Source organism: Polistes fuscatus, unplaced genomic scaffold, assembly GCF_010416935.1.
Source record: "Polistes fuscatus isolate 324 unplaced genomic scaffold, CU_Pfus_HIC Scaffold2, whole genome shotgun sequence".
Taxonomy (NCBI): domain Eukaryota; kingdom Metazoa; phylum Arthropoda; class Insecta; order Hymenoptera; family Vespidae; genus Polistes; species Polistes fuscatus.
The window spans coordinates 11,800,295-11,823,104 of record NW_025113096.1 but is presented as its reverse complement, the minus strand read 5'-3'; the positions used below and the strand labels follow the sequence as shown (position 1 = coordinate 11,823,104).

Below are 22,810 nucleotides of genomic sequence, written 5' to 3'. Positions count from 1 at the left end.
CCCTGCTCTATTTGCTTTCTCTTTATGTTTTTTAAAGAATTATTCTTTTTGTCTTAAAGCTCTAATTATAATACATACGCTATTGGTTTATTCGAATAACATATAATAGAAGAAAATTTAAAAAAATATCGTACGTTAAAGTTTGAATAATTATTAGGATATGAGTTTGTGTGTTATTCACAGACGTATATAGAAATATAAAAGACAGAACATTTTCTTCATCTGCTTTTTATTTTCAATTCATTTCGTAACGAATTCATTTTTATATTTTTTGTCACATTTTATACCAGAAGAATATTAGACTAGCGAAAAATTTGGTTAAATTTCTTTGCCGTTTTCTTTTTCTTTTCAATCCGCATGGATATGCAATTTTTTGTTTGTTCCTTTTTTTCCTCGTGAAAACATATTCGAAAGTATAAAGAATCGTAGTTACGTAACAAATTATCGAAAGAAAGCACAATTTTCTTTTCATTATAACGTGTAATAATCGTGCTACGGTTGTGTCTAGAGAAAAAGGTGTAAGAGAGTTTAAGATAAATTGTAGAACGCAGAAAAATATAGCGTGCTTAAAATGGAATGGCATACCCTACTGTACATATATATTCTCTATTTATTTTAACAAAATTATAGCAATAATATGAATAATTATAAATATCCCTCAGTCGGTTAACATGAATACACAACTTCTAAAATCATAATAATTATAGATAGCAATAGTCAATCTCATTGTTCCATTTCTGAATACATTATTCTTCATTATATAATATTATTCTTTTATGTTTTCTACATTAGTGACGCGCGCAATTGCTACCTTTGTCCACAATATGTGTGACTAGTTATAAATGTTATTTTAAAATAACTTAAATATTTTTCACTCACTATAGTTATGTGCGTGTGTGAATATACGAATCTGTAATATACATATACGCATATACACACACCTACATACATACATATATTTAAATATATATATCTTTTTCTCACTTTCATAATTTTTACTCTCCTTTGCTCCGTACTAAACGACTATTTGGAATGATCGTTAAAAATAGGAGGACAGAGTATTTTTAAACAACGAAGGAATTAAAAATAACTACATATAAAAGAAATGATTATTTTAACGTCGTCCGGAGAAAAGTAGTTATTTTGCCGAGAATTATTTTCTTTCGATATAATTGATACTTGATTGTTTGGCCAGTCGTTGGAAGAACTCGAATTATGACCGGAAGTATAAAATATTTCTCAATAAACGACGAATATATATATATATATCGGCAAAATGATGTTGAAGTTAGTTACAAATTGGCCTATCGGCAAAATGATATTTAAAGTTTACAATTGCCTAATGGCTTTTATAAAATAATAATCTAGAGGTATCTAATATAAAATTCTCAGAGAAATTGATTATGTTTATATGATTGCAAATAATGATGCATCGATAGATAATTACAGAGTTAAGGCCACTAGTGGATATTACAAATATAATATAAATATTACAGCTAAGCACAGACTCAAAAGCAATGTTCAGCAATTTACACATTATGTCCAGGAAAGATTTATAAAGAAATTAAACGATTGTAATAAATGAATTCTGTGGCACACAGAATCCTCTTATTGTCAAATTTTCATCCTATGATAACGTGATATGAGACTATCATACACGAGATCGCATTTATGGCTATCACATATATGCACTACGATTCGAAATTACATAAAATTGCTTTAGGAAAATTTTCTTCATTCTTTTTGGACATACATGTGTTTCTATTATCTATCGTATTGAAAATCTAAGTATAAATGGTAAATGACTTATAAGAGGGATTTATTTCTTTTTCTTATTTTCTTGTTGTTGTTGTTGCAGTTCTTGAAACGCGATATAACAACAATTTTGAAAAATTATCCTAATAATAATTACACTGTATATAATACATTTCACGCGAACTGTATACAAACGTTATTATAATTATTAATATTATTATTATTATTATTATTATAAATACAAAAATCACTAATGCTTGACATTTTGTCCATTTGAAAAACCCACACTCTTTTTCTCAAACTCTTTATATAGAAGATTGTAGAAATAACATCAAAAAAGAAGAGCAGAACTCTTGAGATCCCTCACAGCTTTCGCGACTTCTGTACGAAAAAGCACTGTATATAAATTCAGAATGAAAGATTAGTAGTGTTCATCTTCTAGGACACCTATCATTCATCTCGAACACTCTCTTAACAAAGAATTTAAATATGTATTTATTAAGTTCTATCAAATAGTCTTCTGTTATATCAATCATTTTCTAATGAAACTCACGAGCATACAACATTCCAGGCACTGAACATTAAACGACGCTCGAAGCCAGACAAAATCTGGCTTACATTGTATGTTACAATGTTGATTCATGGATCACCGTTGTATCTGGATTACTATTAGAATTTTGAATTATTGCTACTGGTACATGAGGCGTCAACGTGATAGAAGATGTTTTCCTAACGGGTTTCGGTGAAGCCTGTAAATTAAACGAATAATATAAGACACATGTAGCTGTTACAAAACATTTACATCAAAATATATATTGACTTATATAAATAAATATTTACCCATTCTCTTCTACAAGGGGCTTCATCATCCGAGCAATGATCAATATTTCCAGCATCCGTTTCGGTTGCCACGTTTCGCTTCTTTGGCTGTAGAGTTGCATAATTACGAGAGCCTCTATTAAAATTATTCATATTCTTCTCTTCAACAATTTTTTCCTGGCACAATATTTCCTGCGACTTACTTTGTTTATTATTCGTGACGTTACAACTAGTTTTATTATTAAAATAAAACGGTGGCATCTTAGAGACCCAATGATCTAGTCCCGAGCCCGCCGAACTTGTCGAGGCCGCTGAGGAATTTCCAGTAGAATTACTAGTCAATCCTCTTCGTTGATAAAATAACATGTAAGCTGCATTCGTTATAAGATTCGTATCATTTACAGCTTCGACTCTTGTATCATCGAAGCAATACCATTGAGTGTCGTATGGATTTCTACAAAATGCGGTATAATGACCACCCTGAAGATCTTGCCCATGGTGATTACAAATAGCATAGAGATCATAAACATTCTCATCGTATTTGGGAATACTTTGATGTCGTGGCCTTGGCTTTTTCCATGGAGACCAACCTAAGCCTCCAAGGGTAGGAACGTTATTATGTGTTTGTACTCCGCTATGAGCAAGATGAGGAGTCATATCAAAACCATAAAGTGGGAAATCTACGAGCATTGTCAATTTCGATGTCGATCTTTGTTTCGATTGTTGACGAAATCTTTTCAAATGTATTACTAAGATATCAGGCAAAGACCAAAGTCCTAGCTTCTTCACGACTTCTTGCTTCTTATTACAATATGGGCAATGCCAAGCATCTTCGGCTCCTAACGTCTCTGCTCTTGTATAAAGATCAAAACATTCTTCGAGCGTGACCGCACCGCCTAACTCTGAATTAGTCTTCAATTGTTTCACACTGGCGTGCTCTTCGATCTGATCGCTATCATCTTGAATGATATTATTCTTCGTAGCCTCGTCCCATTCGAGAATCAATTTAACATGTTGAGGACCGGAATCATCGGCACAGAGTGCTAATGCTTGTTCGATTTGTTCCGTATAAAGTGGATGTTCAACGCAAGGATCGATGCAAGGATGTTCGTCTTGAATAGGTGTTGCTGCTGGATCAGCAACACGAATGTTAAATAATCCTGGATTTTGACTGGATGTTAAGACATCATCGGTCAAGGTACTATGCATTTCCTTGAGCAAAAGTTTCTGGAGATCCTCGTAAGAGGTCTCCCGAGAAACCTGCATTGTGTAAGGGCTACCAAAGCGTTGCCTCAGGTCACCCTTTACAAGAACGTTGATCCATACCAATAAAATATATGCCTGTTCAGCAGGTTCCTTCAACTGTGGTAGTTCTATACAATAAAGAGGATCGTTTTCTGTGATCACAGACAATGGTTGGCAATCGGAGAATGTCCTAATGAAACAAAAAAGAAAAATATTAAAGTTAAACAAATGCACATATACATACACACACACACACTGATTACATATTAATTTGTTAAGTTAAAAAAAACCGTACCTATGAAATCCTTCGTCATGAACTTCAGTCAGCAACATATGATTCTCTTCAATGCCAGTATCACTTGCTAAAATTTCTCTTAGTTCCCTCACGTTCGCAGCTTGATTCACGCTGACGCCAATCTTAACTTGTCTTGGTTGTTGAGACGTGTAGAGAACGTTTACAAAGAGATTCATTTGCCGGTGATTTTGTGGAACTGGTACCGACACGCAAAGAAATGGATCGAACGTATTTGATTGCCGATGACATCTTGGACACGTAAGACTAGATCGAAATTGTGCCTGGAATACAGCATGAACGAAAGAATTGTTACAACGAAGGTGATTCGCTAAAGTTTCAGCAGCTACGACGTCGTCGGGTCTGCCAAAAGAATTCTGAGAACAGAAAAGATAAAAATGATCGTTAGTAAAATGAATAAATTCATTTCTAAAAAAATAATAAAATAATAATAATCAGGATTTGATTCCGCATACTGTAGATGTTTCTCATTCGACAAATTCGCGGTTGCGTTGTCTAATTAAAAACACAATTTGATAAAAGGAAATTTAAGCTATTTTTGCTAAAGTATAGTTAATTATCAGAAAGGATATAAGTTAATTATCGATCTCATTGTCAGGGAACAATAAATGATACACAATGTGTGTGTGTGCTAATTACGATTACGTAAGTTCAACTATACGTGTGTAACAAGTTCCAATAAAACACTTGTAGTCAGTGCAAATGTAAAGTACCAAAAGAATAATAATTTTGTATTGATTATAAGCTCTTAATTAAGAATTGCAAATTACTTCATTTTTGAATGTATAGTTATGCGTTATTTCTAAGAGTCCTCATTTTTATGCAACATAACTCAGCATAATTATACCTCTTTTACGAAATGGTTCTGAACAAATTGTATTTTGTGCAACTAATTGAACTTCAAAGGCCACATTACTCATATGGTTACTTCAAAGAATAATTAGAATTTCTTATTCTAAGGAGAAGAGGTGAAACAAAGATTTTAAAAATATACTAATTATTTATTGTAGACTTCATTCTCGATAATTATTAAAATAAAAACACCATCTTAACGAGACATTCAGTCTGCATTTTTGTCCACCGAATGCTTTTATGAAAATTTTTCAATGCTGCAGGCATCCTTGAGTTCTTGTTGTTATCTTGTAAGAATTTATTTTACCACTAAAGACTTATGTTTTTTCTGTCTTTTATATTATTTAGTTGAATTTATCTTACAATTAGATAAACCGTTTATCATCATAAAATAATATCTTCGATTTATACACTATTACGTTTTCTTTTCATATTTTCAATAAAAATCTTCTAAATGTTGAACAATTTAAAGTCCACATTTTCTATCTTTGTTATTTTAACAATAAGATAAAAGTAGAATCCATTTTTGGAGTAACACGTTCGACTCATTATTTATTTTATCACTTAGTTTTCACAAGGATTAGGAAGTAACATGAACTCTAAGCGCACGTTCGTTGGCTATAATAGTTCGAAAATGAAAATAAAGCGAAAGACTATTTCTAGAACTCCTATTTATAAAGACCGTCTCGCCGGAAGGATATTCTTCTTCTCTTTTTTTTTGTCTGAGAGAGAGAGAGACTACATACACAAGATGAAGAAGAACTACGCTTCCTCGAACACGAAGAGTTCCTGGCTCCTACACTGCCTACGAGAGAATTTCTTAGAGATGGAGAAAACGGTAGAACAAACCCACGTTATTGAAACTGCGTCTTATGCTTGCATAGTCATCTCGTACGTACACAAAAATCTTAAGATCTTTCGGTATATTTTTTTACGAAGTTGGACGACTATAAGAGAAGAGAAAAGTAAAAAAAAAATCAATAAATACGAGACGTTTCGTTTGTTCGACAATTTTTTCTCTGTTAAGAAAAAAAAAAAAAAAAAAAAAGAAAAAAGAATAAAAAGATAAATGAATCATCCAATATTGATCTATAGTCTTAATTACAAAAATTTGATATTTAATCACGACTAACAAATATTAATACGTATACTATATACGTGCTTTTATTCCTTGGTCAACAAAACACGAAGACCGTAATTATGACAGGTTTAGCAAAACTAACTGGAATTTCGCGGGCAATGCTAATTTATTCCTTATCAGTGGCCTCATCAATATTTATATATTCTTTACGTTTCACAGAAGTCTTTTTTTATGATTCAGATATTCCTATCTAAACGTTAATATATATTACGGATACAAAATATTATTTCTTCATTTCTAATTTTGTTTCTTTTTAAATACAAAATTTATTTTTACCAAATAATCATAGACGTATTATTCTCTCTTTGTAAGAAGTTACATACGACACATATTATATCTTATGAGCTCATCAAAACGAACCATTGTATATATACTTATATATCTACGTCATTAGTCAGATATCTTCTTATCGTTTAATTAGAAGTACAAGAGCGCAAGAAAATTGTGCGTATCAGATCGATAAAAAAGAATCGAGACGAAACGCAAACAATATTCTATTTGCTCATATAAATTCTACATGACCTGGATAGTTAACGCGTTGAAAAAAAAAAAAAGAAAAATTTACATAAAATTAACAATCTTTGATACAATCTGTCAATGGCGGCGAAATAATCACGGATGAATATAAAGATAAATTCAAGAAAATTGCATGAGAGAGAGAGAGATCAATGAAACTAATACGATAGAAAGAAAAATAAAAAGAAGGAGGGGAAGGAGAAGAAAAACTATATTTCTAATTTTCTAATAATAAAATATTAAAGATAATTGTATTGGGTAGCCTAAGTTTTATTTAGATGTCATAAGAATGCGACATCTATCGAAAGTTTCGATAAACATTGAAAAGAAGTATAGATAGGTCTTCTCTAAATGTATTCAACGTGGTAAGGCATTTAGCATTCTTAGAATTCGTTTAAAATAGAAGAGAGAGCGCCGTGCGTTGATCTTAATAGTACAAGCAACTAGAATCATAGTTATGTAGATACGTATGAAGGAACGAAGGCTGTAGACGGTCGTAAACCCCGCGATATCTTGATACAAGTCGACGACAACTAATATACTGCATGCTGCATACTATTATAACATACTACTTGGATATATAGAAGAGGATTCTATCTGTCTAACTATTTATCTATAGATCTATCTATAGCTGCCACGTACGATACACACGCTGGCTTCCTTTAATCAAATCAAAAGAGTCTGGCCGTGGCTAAGTTTCCATGACCTTCAAATAGAGTTTGTCCTGCTTTCCAGAGTCTACTCGTATTTCTAATGGAAGAGTAGTTATATCCCAGGAACGTAATATCTACGAGCCGGAAACTCACGTCATATAACTCTAATATCCAGAACGAAGGTCACGGTTAGCAGGTGACATTTCAACAATGACGTCTTCGTCTTCGTCTTCTTCTTCTTTTTCTTTTTCTTGTTCTTATATGAATTTTTTTCTTTTACCTTAAAGCTAAATTTAGAATTTCGGAAGTTATGAATCAAATAGATTTTTATTTCCTCTAACGGAAGAATACTCCCCATATCTTATCACATTCGTGCAAATATCCGTGTACTTCCGTAAAATGAAATTTCCTGATATATATGTATATGTAAAAAAGAGAGGAAAAAATGAAATAGGAGGAGACGAGTGTAATTGCGGCATGTACCGCCGCCGAAAGGAAGTATCAACGAGTCAGTTGCAGGAAATCATTTTCAATGCTTACACACGATGTAACTGCTCGTAGCGGATTCGTAGTTTACAATTAACCAATGTCATGTCGGTGCACGCGTACCGAGCTTTTGTAAGCAAGATTGGGCCACATACAACTTTGTATATATATATATATATTAATTACATGTATGCTATAATATAATACATATATTGTTTTATATACGAGAGTGAATTGAAAAGTTCAGAACCTATTATTTTCCCCGTTTTGAGACTATATAGAAAAATAAAAGTAAGTATGATCGAAAACAATTGTTTCCATATTAGTTTTCAAACTTTTCAACCCATTACGTATATATATGCAATATGTTTGTGCGTATATGTTACCATGAAGAATCGAAATTGGAGAATGTAAGATTCATATAGTCGCTTGGTATATATCCGAAATATTAATGTATAAGAATAAACCCAAATATTCGATCTTTCACCGATGCATTTGATATGTGTTGTCATTTCACCACCCGAATTTTGACATTCTCCAATTTCGATCTTTTACGATAGCATATATACATACATACATATTAATCGATCGGGTTATCTTATGAAATTAATTGGAATCGTTCGGAACATTTATTATCAGTTTGAAATTCAAAGAACTTTTTACGATAAGGTATTTACAATCGATATTTACGAGAACAGATCCGTACCTAATTCCTATTTATTGCTTTAATAAGTTTTTACGTGCAGCGATATAACGATCGTAAATATGCAGTTTCGTAGGACCTGTTGATGAAGTGATAAAAGACGCAACAAGTTTGCAAACGAAAGAGAGATAGAGAGAGAGAGAGAGATACACGGAGAAAAAGTCAATCTTGAATTCAGCATGCGTTGTATCGCGAAACAAAAGACAGGAACTTTCGAGCTCGTAGTAAACATTATTTTACATAACTAACTCCTGTTCGATCGCATCACCCCCGCACTCGATTCATAATTTTAAATTAATCTCTTTGGAGCCGACGAACCATACATACACACTCACATACACACACAACAGGAGGAACAAAGCTGTAAACATAAACACGAACATGAACATCCGGAATTTGAAAGTGCGGAAGAAGGAGAGAAGCCGTCGTATTTATACAGTATACAGTAAATACAAGGGCTTGAAAGATTTTGTTTTTTGAGACCCTTTATTATAGACCTTAATGTTTAACGCTAAACCTATCGACTGATATTTTATGTATACCTATTCCTACCGTGAGTGGTCAAATGACCGCTTTAAAAAATAACATACATCTCATAGAATATCACAAATTACAGAAAATTACAAATGACACATTTTTTTTTTTACAAATTACAGGACGCGTCAATCATTTATCCGCGCGTGATAAATTTAGTTTTAAATCATATCTGTTTGTTAACGTTAAATACAAATATTAAAAACGAAAATGGCGTACATTCGAACGTTTGTTATATAAAAATAACCCACGTTTAATATTCGCTAAATTTTAAACGATTATAGTACGCCTAACAATATAATGAAAATACATTGACAATAAAAAAAAAAAGAATAATACGTCTAATGATAATCGGTCTTAGCATGCAATGTTTTAAGTTGTCAAAAAAAAAAAGAAAGAACAAGAAAAAAAATTAAGAAATATTGATAAACGATATTCTTTCTCCGTGTACTATGAATCACGCGTTTTGAAGAAATATCCTCATAAGGATAATTAGAGCCGAGGATAATTAATACAACGGGGAGATATGATTCAGCATTACCAACAAGAAGACGATGAAGGTCGTGCTAGCAGAAGCGAGACGACCGTAACCAGAAACTCTTCGAAGCGTGAATAGTGGACATGTCTTTCTCACTTACCTTCGTTCTTCCTACGCATATTATAATAGTTATTCAAACGAGGAAATTTAAAAGTAGCAAAATATAATCAGGATAAACAACAAATTTGTAAATTTTTGAAGTTTTACGATCCTGAATATCAAATTGGCCTTGAAAATCTCATCGAGCTTTAAGATCCTATCTACGAACTGTTTTACCTACCCTTTCCTCCCCCCTACCTTCAGTACTATGAAAATAAAATATAAAGGAAATAAACTTTTCGTAGAGAAGTTTTCTATATGTCAAAGAACCTTCTTCATTTTTTATACAACTTTCTCGATCAATATTCAAACGTTTTCTCACCGGTGGTGTGTACGATCAAACAAGAGAAGACATTGAGAAAAGAAATCGAAGGTCTTGCATGATTCTCTCATGAACAAACTTACTCGCATGCATACACGTGTCTCTTGGAAATAATAATAATAATATTGTATATTATTCTAATATTTTCTGATAATATATTTATGTTCATTTAATTTATCGAATCTTTGATCATTTTCCTTCTTTTCACAAATATTGAAGATTTAATACTTATTGTAATAAAAGAAATATTTAATATATATAATAATTAAATAATTATATGAACCGTTTTTTTTCTCTCTCTCTCTCTCTCTCTCACAGGCCAAATCGGTTAATTCTACTTTTTGAATTTGTTCAAATTTTTATTATAGCACTTCATTGATACTTAATTTTTTATATTTAAAATCAATTTTCAATGATTACATTTAAGACCATTAAATGAAAACAATTTTTATGATCGTTCAATTTCAATCATATTACTTCATCAATTTTTTCTAATTTTTGTTTTATGGAGTTAATCGATTTGGCAAATGAGTGGCATATGTACGTAGGAGGATTGAACAATTTGGAACACTACATCGAAAAGATTTTTGTCGGACAAACTAACTTTTACTTGAAAAAAAAAATATTTCTTTTTTGTTGAGGCTCACAATTTTTCAACCCACTCTTTAGTATACATATATATAATATTTGCAATACTAACAGATAATAATAAAAATACTAAAGATTGTGTGTTAATGATTCTCAATTTTATTTTTTGGCTCATTTTAAATTTCTCATTTATTTATAATTATTATTACTGACAATAAAAAATTGAAAAATTTGTTTTTAAGAAAATTCAACAAATCACGTAATGAAATGCGGAACAATTAAAAATCTCTAAGATAATATATAAATATATATATTATAATTAATATATTATTATTTTTATTCATTAATTTTTTTTTTATTATTTTATTTTTTTATTATTTAATTTTTTATTATTATTAATTAATATATTATATATATATAATGAAAATACTGTAATTCAAATAACGCCTACAGGAATTAAAATGATGAGATTACAGGTACTCGATGGCCCCATTCAAGGCTTTGTTACGCTACTGGCGCCACCCGACATAATCTGTGCAACGTTACTATTCAACCAATAACTCAAAGCTTCGTACATTCGTCGTTGAATTGCATATTTTTTGTTATTCTCTTTTTTATTCGCCATTACTCAATATTATCTTCTCCAACACATATATATTTATATGTATATGTAATATATATATATGCATTTGTTAATACGAAATTTCCTTTGATACACGATTTTTCATTTTTTATTCGAAATCAATCACTAAATCAATTTGTTTAAATTTGATATCCAAATTCGATCTTCTTCATGAATTTAATTCGATTTCATACATACGTATTAAGATTGAATCAACAATATTAAGAAAAAAAAAAAAGAAGATAAAAATAGCCTTAAACAGCTGTGTTTCATTAAATGATAATAGTAATGGTAATACTTGATAAATGAAAGAACGCGTGCATATATTACATAGACACATATACTACACACACAACCAGAAATACAACAGGTATAGCTTTCAAGGTTAATCGAGAAACAGAATGAAATCGTAAAATGACATTTCTTGGATTATCGACGATGCAACGGATGATTTCTTTTTTTTCTTCTTTTATTACCAGTTTATAGTCGCATCAACAACAAGGTCATTAGCGACATGTAACAATATATTAGATGGATGATTTTCTTTCATCTCGAACGGCAAAATTAAAATAGTAATACATTTCTGATGAGATATCGAAAACAAATATACCAGGGACAAAGTACACAATTTATCATTGTAGATATTTCTAATAAAAAGAACAATGAAACTTCGAGAAAATATTCCAACAATAATACACAATTGGACGTTTTGCTCAGAATTTGTTCATGCAATCAAAAAATGTTAAATACCTATGTATTTCTAATATTATAAAGAAAGATATATATACAGAAAAATAAAAAACAAGAAAAAAAAAAGGAAACTCGATAATTATGTTTTTGTTTTAAAACACGAGACTTATTGTTAGTGTATCGAATTCAATATTTTTCATCGGAAGATATTTTTCGAATGAATCATACTAAATATCTTAATCTTTTTCTCTCTCTCTTTTTCTCTCACTCTCCCTGACTTGTCATTCCGTTGAGTGAGAGAGAAAGACATAATTCGATTAGAAGCTGAGCATATTGGAAGCAGCAAGCTGCTCATTTTACCACGTTACATAAGCAACCGTAACGGGAGAACACTGTTAATGGTTTCTTCTTACTGACGAAGAAGAGTATTATTCTATTATTGAAAAAATAATTATTTTCATACGTTATATTAAATATGTTATTTTACTGGGGGGGTGAAATCTAAAACTAACAAAAAAGAAAAGAAAAAGGAAAAAAAAAAACCATAATAACAAAAAATCTCATTCCACGTGACTATTCGCGACAAACGTGAAAAAGTAAAGACCGACCTTGGCTTTATTACGTAAAATAAAGTAGATAAATTAATATAGGCAGATAAAACGAGGTAAAAGTAAAACAAAAATTCACATGTTTTAATATGTGACATTAATCTAACGCATATTAACAAAATAAATTTATTGTTATTTATTTAAATGCCACCAAATTCTCGGAATTGTCGCATTAAAAGTTTTTCGAGGGAGGGGGAAGGAGGGGGAATCATTATTGTTGATTCAAGCTTAACTCACATCAATGCAAATCGTAAATCTTCTGTTACGACAATGATGATATAACACAACACATCCATTATTATCTCTTCGAAGAAATGTTAAATATCGAATGTAAAGAATTAGAGTCAGTGTTAGAAAGAAGAGTAGGGAGGAGGGAATGAGGGGGAGGGTTGAAAGAATGCAAGGAGGTTGAATCTCAAACGATGCAGCACGTCGTTTATCGGGACTCTATGAAATCTCGGTCAAATTGTTTGCCTCTACTGTAGAACACTATAAACAGGTAGGCTTATCTCGAAGAAATAAAAGATAAAATAGATGTTACAACATGTTCCGTTCAAATAAGACAAAAACCAGTTAGCACTATTCGCTCTTTTACAAATAATTTTGTTGTTATGTAAATATGCTTCGGGTATATTATTATTACTATTCGGCCTTAATTATTTTTACACGTTTACGTTTGTTTGAAATGGATTCTTATTGAATGCCAAATTTGTTTATTGAATTTTAACCTACAAATCCACAAACATAGTTAACATTGTTACTTTATATTTTGTATAAATTTGTTTTATGTAAGATATATACGATATTAATAAATATATTTTATTATAAATATTGATTATATTTAAATATATATATAAAATGAATTACTTTGGAAGTTAAACATTCTGAAAAAAAAAAAACTATTTTATCTTGTCAATTGTCCAAACTTAATTTCGTTTTATTGTTTAAGATGAAACACGATATTATAAAAACATACCACTTTATGAAAAGCTTATAAGTATTATAACATTTCGCGTATAATTTAATTGAAAATAATTGTTGTCTTCCCTTTGAATTTTTTGTCTATCAGAGAATAGCAGGGACAGCATCTCGGAACTTCGTTAAGATAGTATCCTAATTTTAAAAGTGGAGATAACGATCTTATCGCAAGGCCAGCATATTACTCCTTTGGCACGTGCTCGAGTGTACTCGTCTACTTGGTTTTCACTATCATCCTTTTCACATTCTTACACGCGCAAGAAATGTATATGGAATTTCAATGGATATTTTTCATGGTTTCTGTTTTAGAAATGTCCATTTTTTTTTTTCCATTCGAATCTGTTTCTTACAAAAATCTAATATTATTTGCATATTAACGAATCAATTTTTCTCATATTTCTTTAAAAGAAATCAAAATATATATCACACTTAAAAAATAAATAATATCGTCATATTGTGCAGCTCGTACATATCGTATATAAAATTTTGTTATAAAAAATATATCGTACATATATGTATATTATATCTCAAGTATACTAATAACATAATGTTTTGTTTCTAATGTTTTATTTATAAACATTTATATTATTATATAATATAAATTATATTTTTTATAAAAATTATAATATATTTATTATAAAAATGTTATATTTATTATAAAAAACAAAAGAAACGTTTGAAATATTTTATTTATAAACGAATCCATATATATATAAATTTAATTGCAAATAATACGTTTAGTAGGATCTCGATTAACCGGTTAGCTGTGATTAAGCATATTCGTCATAGAAAAATGGCAATATTTAATGTTATCGTTTCATTCTGATGACACAATTTAGCAACACCTTTTACAAAAATCACAACAGTTAACTGGAAAATAGCAAATAATAACTTCTGCATGTCATAACACAAAATATTGTCATTTCTCCATGTATAATATTTAGAATAACGTGATGTGTTGTAATAAAACACTATTTAAATATACATGAAAATTTTGCCGAAAAAAAAAAAAAAAAACTTAAATACAAAATTTATACAAAAATATAAGAACATCTAAATACTATTTTATAATGCAAAAAAAAAACAGAAGAAAGTTTCATATTACATAGAAGAACAGTGTTTTAAATAATTTCATCCTTGTCTCTTGATTATCTATTAAGCTTAAATTTATTCGCGTCATTTGTTTTCTAATCACGCCAGTTTAATCAAGATACTATTTTATATTAATAAAAAAGAAAAGAATATACCAATGATAATTATATCAGTGAATTATGCCAAAAAATAGAAAAAATTAATTTAATTATTCGTTTTAAAATGCAAATAGTAATAATAAGCGAGTACATAACTTATCTTATCTTTTTATCTTTAATGAAAAATTTCAATTACCACTTATAATTATCAAATAGTTTTTCCTTATCAAGGAAACTACACAAATCGTATACGTACATATACATCGGGTGTACAAACATATGTTCATGACTTTCCAAATCAGTGGAGCAAGATAACCAGTGAAAGAAAGGTGCGAGCATCTCTCGGTTTCTTTATTTTGAAAGCATTAGAAAGCTCTGATTCGCTCAGCTGGCTAACTACGTTGTTGAAAGTTAAAACGATTTGTGATAACGTCTTACGTGCAACTTGAACAAGAACGAAGACGAAAGGAACCATACAAACAATTAAGATAAATAGATAAATAGATAAATAAATTTATATACGGATAAGAATGTAATACATGGATGAAAAATGATTACGAGAATTCATTGTTATTTTTTGATCTGGACTAAAGATTTCTTTGGTTAAAAAAATGCTCTCTTATTATCTAAAGCTAAATAAATAATTCTAATAAGCAAGAAATATGCGATAAGATAAATGTTTCACGTAAGAATTTATTTTTATAATTTTTATATTTAACACGTGAATAAGATTTATAAGGAAAAAAAAAAGGGATAGAAAATATTCCAGATAAATTGTAAGTAATTAATGCTAAATATAAATAATAATAATAATTCTAATTTCATGCGAAAAATTATTCTTCCTTACCGTACATTTTTGTCACGTGAAACTAGAGAAACAATTTGAAAATTCCACGAAATCTTTCACGAAATTAAACAATGAGTTTGTTTCACAATTCAAAAAAAGTAATTCCTCGGTCTTTCAGTTAACAATTACATAGAAAAGTAATTGTTTTTGTTTGATAAGGAACGATGAGTCATTTCTCATTTGCAGTCATTCCTCTCAAATTCTTACCTCATCAATGTAAGATGTTAATGTAATTATGGTCATTGTGTCGTAAAAAAAAGAGAATAAATATACAAATGACCAAACAAGCGTATTACTCCTAACGCGTGATATGTAACATTTAATTAGTATTTTTTCTTTTCTTTTTATATACAGAAGAAGAGATATACAGATGTACAGAAAGAAATAACAGAAAAATATAGGAAAATAAAATCGAAAAGAGAGATAATGTATTAATCAAAAAAAAAAGAACTACATTGGACATAATTTATAGATTTATTAAGATCGATTAGGAAAATACATATTAATTCAGTTGTATCAATGAATACGATCAAAAGACAATGTACAATGAATAATTATTATCGAGAAAAAGTAATGTGTGTGTTTTTTTTTTAATTGACGTCATTAGAATTTGTTTGGACGCGATAGATCTGAACTTTGATACATATTCAAATAAATCATTTCAATAATGAACAATACTCATTAATGATATTTACAAAAAATCGAATGATACATCGAGAATAAGCAAATAATCACGATAAATATATTTGTAGGCTTCATTATTTTCCATTTATGTTAATTAAAGATTAAAAGAGGATCTTTTTTGAAAAAGTATCTACATCAAATTTATATCTTCAAATTAAAATTGGCAATTTTTGTTATAAATTATAAGTTTTATGTGTTGGTAATTACGACAGTGGATTAATCAAAAGTCACACAATTAACATACTTTTATTAACAAATTAATATTAATTATTGTAATATAAATTATTGTTTTTGTTAAATTTTTCGATTTAATTACTAACTATAATTACCAGCTTTAAAAAGCGTTACTAACGTATAAAAAAGGATAAAAAAAGTTTCTATTTGGATTCCAATTATTTCGTAACGATCGTTAATTCCTAACCATTCGAGAGATTTTGTTAAATGATAACGATAACGTAAACAATCATTCATAAGTATATAACTAAACTAATCGGAAATTTTGTGTGTGTGTGACATTTCTTTTATCAAAATATAGTATTTATATTGGATATACTGATTCGTATTATTCCAAAATATTACAAATTAAAATTTTGACTTGATTATGTAAACGGGTTTTTGTAACTTGCGATATCACCTACTAATCAAATTTGAATTTATACATATTGATTGATCTACACGAAAATTATGTTTGAATGCAAATAATATTAATGATAAGAAATCTTTATCCAAGTTTTTCTGATATAACTATTTTCACATGGAATCTTCTTATTTTTCTTCAGATGTTTCGAAAAAGTCGAAATTTTGTAATAACTGACAATATATTATTTATAAATAAAAAATATTTTTCGATCACAATGCATATCAAATAAGAGAAGAATAAGGAAAAACAATAAAATAAAATTAAAAAAAAACATTAAATGCACAAATAATAATACACATATTAATAATAATTATAACAAAGTTGACGCGCACAATAATAATAATAATAATAATAATAATAATAATAATAATAATATTAACTTTTATAATAATGTAAATAATAATAAAGTTTATGGTGCCTTTATCATCTTATCTTTTTTTTTGCTACAATTTCTCTTAATTTGTCATCATATTTATTCTCCAGTCATAAAATTCTACTATATACATATAATTATGAAACTATATTAACTATTAATTATTATTATTATTATTATTATTATTATTATTATTATTTATGCCAAAAAACATAGATCTCTAGATATATAAATATAATAAAATTTCTCTTATTCATTTTGAAGGATACGAAAGAAACGTGCGAAGGATCGATACAGGTCTTAACAATTTTTTTTCTCGGTCAATCATTTGTATATTTCCTTCGATTTCGTTCAGAAATCCCAGCACGTATACTTTTCGAACGTGAAACAAATTTAGGTTAAGGCCTCGACAGTCTCTGAAACACACGCACAAACACACAACACACACATATCACAAGAACGATCAACTAACCAACCAGCTTCTCCCATTTCTCGAAGCAATAAATAAAATCATGCGTAAGGTTACAACCATTACACCAAGTTATATAGTATGGTTGATTTAAGCAACCATGTCATAAATAACTTAAAAATATCTTACCAACATGTATTCCACCTTCGCATATTTGAAAAATCAAACTTATCAAAAGGAAACTAAAAAACATAGTTGTCTCCTAATATAATTTCGATACTTTCATTTGATTACGTGCAAGCATTTTTTCGATAACACATTTTCAATGGATTATTATTCATTATGCATTCTCTTTGAGACACCAAAACCTAAATGCAAATGAAACCTTCGTTTCTTCAAATTCATCTAATCGATAGAAACATTGTAATATTGCATTATTCAAAATTACGAGACCATGAAACATATTAGAAGTAAATAATTATACATATCGATAGTAATCCATCCTTCTCGAATTAAAACTCCGTATCTTCAATCTTGTATTGCCAATAGAAGTATCATAATATTATAATTTTATAAATGTTTACAATACAAAAATCAAATATAATATATACACACACACATATATATACAGATATTAATAGTAGTTAGATCTTAAAATCGTGATAGAATAAATCGTTTCGGAAATAAATATTTGGCGCGAAACTCCCGCGTCAGTGACGTCTTAATGACACGCGACCATCGAACGGACCAATGGCGTTGCATCGCGCCATGCGAAAATTTCACGTGAAAGCGATCGTGCGTTATAAGTCGAGAGTAGATATATCGATCGATACCAAAAGGAATAAGTTGCTTAACAAACAGAAAGAAAATAAGATGGCGAATGAAACAGATTTATCGATCGAACGATCAAGACGAACGTTTCCGTAACAAATTTAAAAGTAGAAAGAAGCTGTATCTCATAAGATACATAAGTACGTGTAAACACATAAGAAGAGACAAATAAAAATGAAGAGACAACGATAGAAGAGAACGTGGCATGATTAGATATCGAATGAACGGAACTTACAAGCATAGAGAAGGAGGAGTAGGCTTAGGGGAAAAGAGAAAGGGTAAGGGACAAGCAAGTACAAAACGAACGCATCGTCATCGTCACGGTCCTTTTTCACACTTACCTTTATGATCTTGTACTTCTTTTTGGTAGCTTGATTAAGATCCTCATGAACCTTGTCAAGGAGCCAGAGAAGGAATTCTTGGGCATCGTGTTGAAGATTACCACGATACTGACTACCGTATTTATCAACAACGCTCTTAAAAGCAGTACTCATTTCTGGGTCATATTGGCAACTCCAGATTGCTTTCAGAAGTAAAGCTAGCTGTTCGGTAATCTCACCCTTGGTGCCGTACTTCTTCGAATTAAGTTTATTACGTCGCGATAGATCAACTTTGTATTGGTCAAGAACGAAATATTCGGCTATTATGTCCGTGTGTGATAGACACTGGAGTACAGCGTTCATGAAGCACGTGTTACCGTGATTGCGCAGACCTATAACGCCGGGTACTCTGTCCGCTGGAATGTGTGCTGGTCTCGGTGGTGGCACTCGAATATCAGACGCACTAGAGCCAAGCTCATCCCTGTGAGAGCTTTTGTTTTGCGTACCTACGTTCGACATGTGTTGCATAATCTTAATAAACTTCCTCCAGGATGACATTACGAATACTTTCTTGCTGGCAGATTTCTCTTGATGGTATGCCTGCTGGTTATTTCCACAGTGCAATCTTCCCACGTTCTGCTGCATGCTGTTATCGATCGTATTATATTGTTGCTGTTGTTGCTGTTGCACGTTGTTTTTAGAGTTATCTTTTCCACTGACAGCGCTGCTAACGTCTTTAGAATCACGACTTTTATTCGTTCGACGCTTCGACATTCTTGTGGCACTTAGAAATAAATTCCTCGGAAGCGTGAAGGTTCGCTTCAGCCTCGAGCTAGAGTCTCGGGATTTGGTCTCGTATGATTTAACAACCTCTTCCACGCCCAGCTCGCCCTCCGACACGGATTTCATCACCGCGCTCGGGGGATTCTCAGTGGTCATCGCCGGCCTACCAACAGACCGGTCTTACATGGCCTAGAACGTAAGGCCCCTCGCATCACGTTTATTTACACGGTATTCACTAACCGTCTCGTACACTTAACATTACTCGTTACACATCATCGAACTACACAGCGCGATGTGTACTTCGTCGTCGTACACGTATCCCGCTCGCACGCGCTGCGCCGGCCATTTGCCTTTTAACGCACGAACTTCCACGATTTCACAGCGCCCTCGAATCAAGTCAACAGTTCAAAATAGACATGACTCTTTATAATAATTACTTTCTCGACGATGACGCTATCTATGGCAGAAATTAAAACTATACAAGAGCGTTCAGATTACTTTGTCGATAAAGAAGAACATTCGTTATTTATTACAATGTTTCATTCTTGTAGACTCATATTAACAATCGAATCTTGTTTTGAAGACCACCTTAAGGTTGCCATACCTTTTTGTTGGAAGCGTGCGAGATTTCAGCGACAAATATGGACGCAATATGAACTACAAGGAAAACAGAGTATCAATGTCCTAGCATGAGCGTATCAGTGATAAGTTTGTGTATGATACCTCTCTCACAATCAGGTTAATTGGGTTAAAGCAGTGGTTCTCTAACTTTTTCTATTCTCGGCATCCTTGATAAACCCAAATTTTCTCAAAGCAACCTATGTCAAATTTTAACAAGTTCATTCTACAAAAAAATTACAAATTTTCTTATTAAAGAATTGGCTAAAATGAAATAAAACACGTTTTATTTATAAACTTTTACAGCAATTAATACTAAGTTAATGTGATTTGCACTAATTACGTATGTTAGATTTTACATTTTATCATATCGAAATGAAAGTTGAAATAAAATTGTTAACATTTTGTAATATTTTGCGATGAAGAGGTTATATGTTATGCGCATGCGCAACCACAAATTCAAGGTGCATGCGCACTTTGAAAAAAATAAAAGTAAAGTTGGTAAACTGAGAAATAACACCAAAAAATTTTCACATTTTCAATTATCAATAACTACTTAAATAATTAATAAAAAATTTTAAAACATATGGATTTCGAATCAGCAAATGGCGAGCAATTAAATGTATATCTTCATTTTTCTTAGTTCTAGTGACCATGTGCCAACTTTTTTCCGCTTAATGTTACAGGATTAGTAAGTATTATCATGAAAAGATAAGATGTACATGCTACGTCGATAATACTTGGTCAGTATAGAAGTCACAAACGGAGTATCTGTTTTCTTCGACTGTTGCTAGATGATGCATTTAAATGAATACGTCAAATTATAGTCTGAGAACTTAACGTTTACTCAGATTCAAATTTTATATCAAAAAATGGGTACACGTACAGCGAATTTAAATGACAAATTTTGATAATTAAAAAAAGATATTATAATATCATATTGTAAATAAAGATTTGTTTGAAAAAGATTTGTTTTAGTTAATAATAATTTGAATACTTTGTTGAGGAAGTAATATTCATGCAACAGAAAGATCATTTGTATCCGAGCAGTTAACTTGAACGTCATAATATTTTATTTGCATTCATTTCGTTAAAACGTTAAATAATTTCTTGACAAAAAATGCCACGCACTAAGACGAACGCAAACCCAGCTGATCAGAATAAAAGGTAAAATAAAGAAAATAAAAATAGTTTAACAATGTTAATAATTAAATTTAAAAACAAAAACATAAATTCTGCTCTAATGTATAATGATTGCATTTCATTTTCAGGAAAAAAAAAGTATCTAAATCTATTCAGTGTGATATTCAAAACGATGAGATAACTCGTTTGCAAGAACAATTAAAATTATTGCAAGTAGAAAATGAAACTCTGAAAAAGCATGTCGACGATAATAATCTTGCAGCTTTTAAAAGTTTATCACCAAATACTAATGTGGGTGCCAGACAAAGTCCACGAATAAACAAAAATTCGATGACAACAAAATCTCAATTAATGAAAAATACAATGAATCAAAAAACTTGTTCTTGCAAAGGTAATTGTTCTAACAGAGTATGCGGTTGTGTTAAGAATCAACGTAAATGTGGTCCGACTTGTAAATGTAACAATCAATCTTGTACAAATCAGGTAAATTTATTTGTCATATTTTTATCGATGTAGATATTACTGATACTAATTTTATTTTACTTTATTTATGATAATAGGAATTAGAAAATAAGGAGAATATGGAAAGTACGCAAAATAAAATACTTGATCAAACACTAAACTTAGAAAATGCACCTTTGAAAGATGAAACCATACATCAGCACTTATTCTCTCCTACAGATACATTGCATGAAGCCACAATTAACATTAAAATGGAAGAAATAAATTTTAAAAGTAAAAAGCAATTAGCTTATGATTCCGATAAAGATTCTGAGAAAAGAATTGTAAAAAAGAACTTAATCAAAGAGAAGAAAACTAAGCAACGAGACGAAGATGAAAACGATATCCCTAAGGTATACAAAATTTTATTCTAAGTAAATATAAAATAAATATATGTAACATTAAAAATTATTATAATTATAAGATAGATAATTATTAATGTATTCTTAAAGGTGGATACAAATTTTGATCCTATGAAACCTAATCGTCAATTGCCACGAACACCACCACGAACCAGTATGGAAAGCGAATCTTATAATGTTTCTACGATCATTGAAACATCTTCAGAAAAAGTCGAAAATATTTTACCAAAAGAAAACATTCCAGAAGGTAAAATATTAGCATTGTATATATCGTTTTAAATATATTTCCAAATCTGAGTGTCCCATAACTGGTGATACACTTAAGCAAGCTGTATATCATCACACTTAAATAATATTAATTTTTTACAGAATTGAATCAAGAAAATGTAGATTTGGATAAGCTGAGTATAGTATTTGTTAAATGTAGTAAATGCAAACGAAACTTTTATCCATGGAGAGTAAAAGTACACGAAAGTGCCTGCCATAAGTTATAATAGACTATTAACTTTTAGAGTTTTTACTACATTAACTTTTTTTTTTTTAATAAATGAGAATTATCTATAATAAATATTTGTGATGTTAATTATTATAATAATTATATAATAATAAATTTAATAATATTCAAGAAATAAAAATTTTCAGAAGAA

At 30.2% G+C, this 22,810-nt stretch overlaps 2 protein-coding genes across 4 annotated transcripts; one reads left to right on the top strand and one right to left on the bottom strand.

Annotated features, from left to right (window-relative positions):
* Positions 1 to 460: 460 nt before the first annotated feature.
* On the bottom strand, positions 461 to 20,178 carry LOC122516708 (ubiquitin carboxyl-terminal hydrolase 31-like). Of its 2 annotated transcripts, XR_006303653.1 has the most exons (5): positions 18,778 to 20,178; positions 4,115 to 4,488; positions 2,596 to 4,009; positions 2,309 to 2,504; positions 461 to 2,151 (listed from the first exon to the last, which is right to left on the bottom strand). XR_006303653.1 is itself a non-coding variant. In XM_043634744.1 (4 exons), exons 1-4 carry the CDS (start codon positions 19,693 to 19,695, stop codon positions 2,382 to 2,384), a joined length of 2,829 nt encoding a protein of 942 aa, XP_043490679.1. In that variant the 5' UTR covers positions 19,696 to 20,178; the 3' UTR covers positions 461 to 2,381. The 2 variants fall into 2 exon arrangements, 1 of the variants encoding a protein (XP_043490679.1); XM_043634744.1 differs by having other exon boundaries at positions 461 to 2,504.
* A 106-nt stretch (positions 20,179 to 20,284) lies between these two features.
* Positions 20,285 to 22,754, top strand: LOC122516711. Of its 2 annotated transcripts, none has more exons than XM_043634755.1 (6): positions 20,285 to 20,779; positions 20,844 to 21,324; positions 21,429 to 21,783; positions 21,861 to 22,154; positions 22,254 to 22,410; positions 22,533 to 22,754. In XM_043634755.1, the coding sequence occupies exons 2-6, from the start codon at positions 21,278 to 21,280 to the stop codon at positions 22,655 to 22,657; spliced, it is 978 nt and encodes a 325-aa protein (XP_043490690.1). In that variant the 5' UTR covers positions 20,285 to 20,779; positions 20,844 to 21,277; the 3' UTR covers positions 22,658 to 22,754. The 2 variants fall into 2 exon arrangements, with proteins under 2 accessions (XP_043490690.1, XP_043490691.1); XM_043634756.1 differs by having other exon boundaries at positions 20,285 to 21,324; positions 21,861 to 21,888; positions 21,982 to 22,154.
* The last annotated feature ends 56 nt before the right edge of the window (positions 22,755 to 22,810 follow it).

Coding starts and splice junctions, on each gene's coding strand:
- LOC122516711 (XM_043634755.1), top strand. CDS start 21,278: ATGCCACGCACTAAGACGAACGCAAACCCAGCTGATCAGAATAAAAG. Junction 21,784..21,860: donor ATCAATCTTGTACAAATCAG/GTAAATTTATTT, acceptor TTATGATAATAG/GAATTAGAAAATAAGGAGAA. Junction 22,411..22,532: donor AAAAGAAAACATTCCAGAAG/GTAAAATATTAG, acceptor AATTTTTTACAG/AATTGAATCAAGAAAATGTA.
- LOC122516708 (XM_043634744.1), bottom strand. CDS start 19,695: ATGACCACTGAGAATCCCCCGAGCGCGGTGATGAAATCCGTGTCGGAG. Junction 4,489..18,777: donor AGAAGTACAAGATCATAAAG/GTAAGTGTGAAA, acceptor TTCTGTTCTCAG/AATTCTTTTGGCAGACCCGA. Junction 4,010..4,114: donor CATGACGAAGGATTTCATAG/GTACGGTTTTTT, acceptor TTGTTTCATTAG/GACATTCTCCGATTGCCAAC.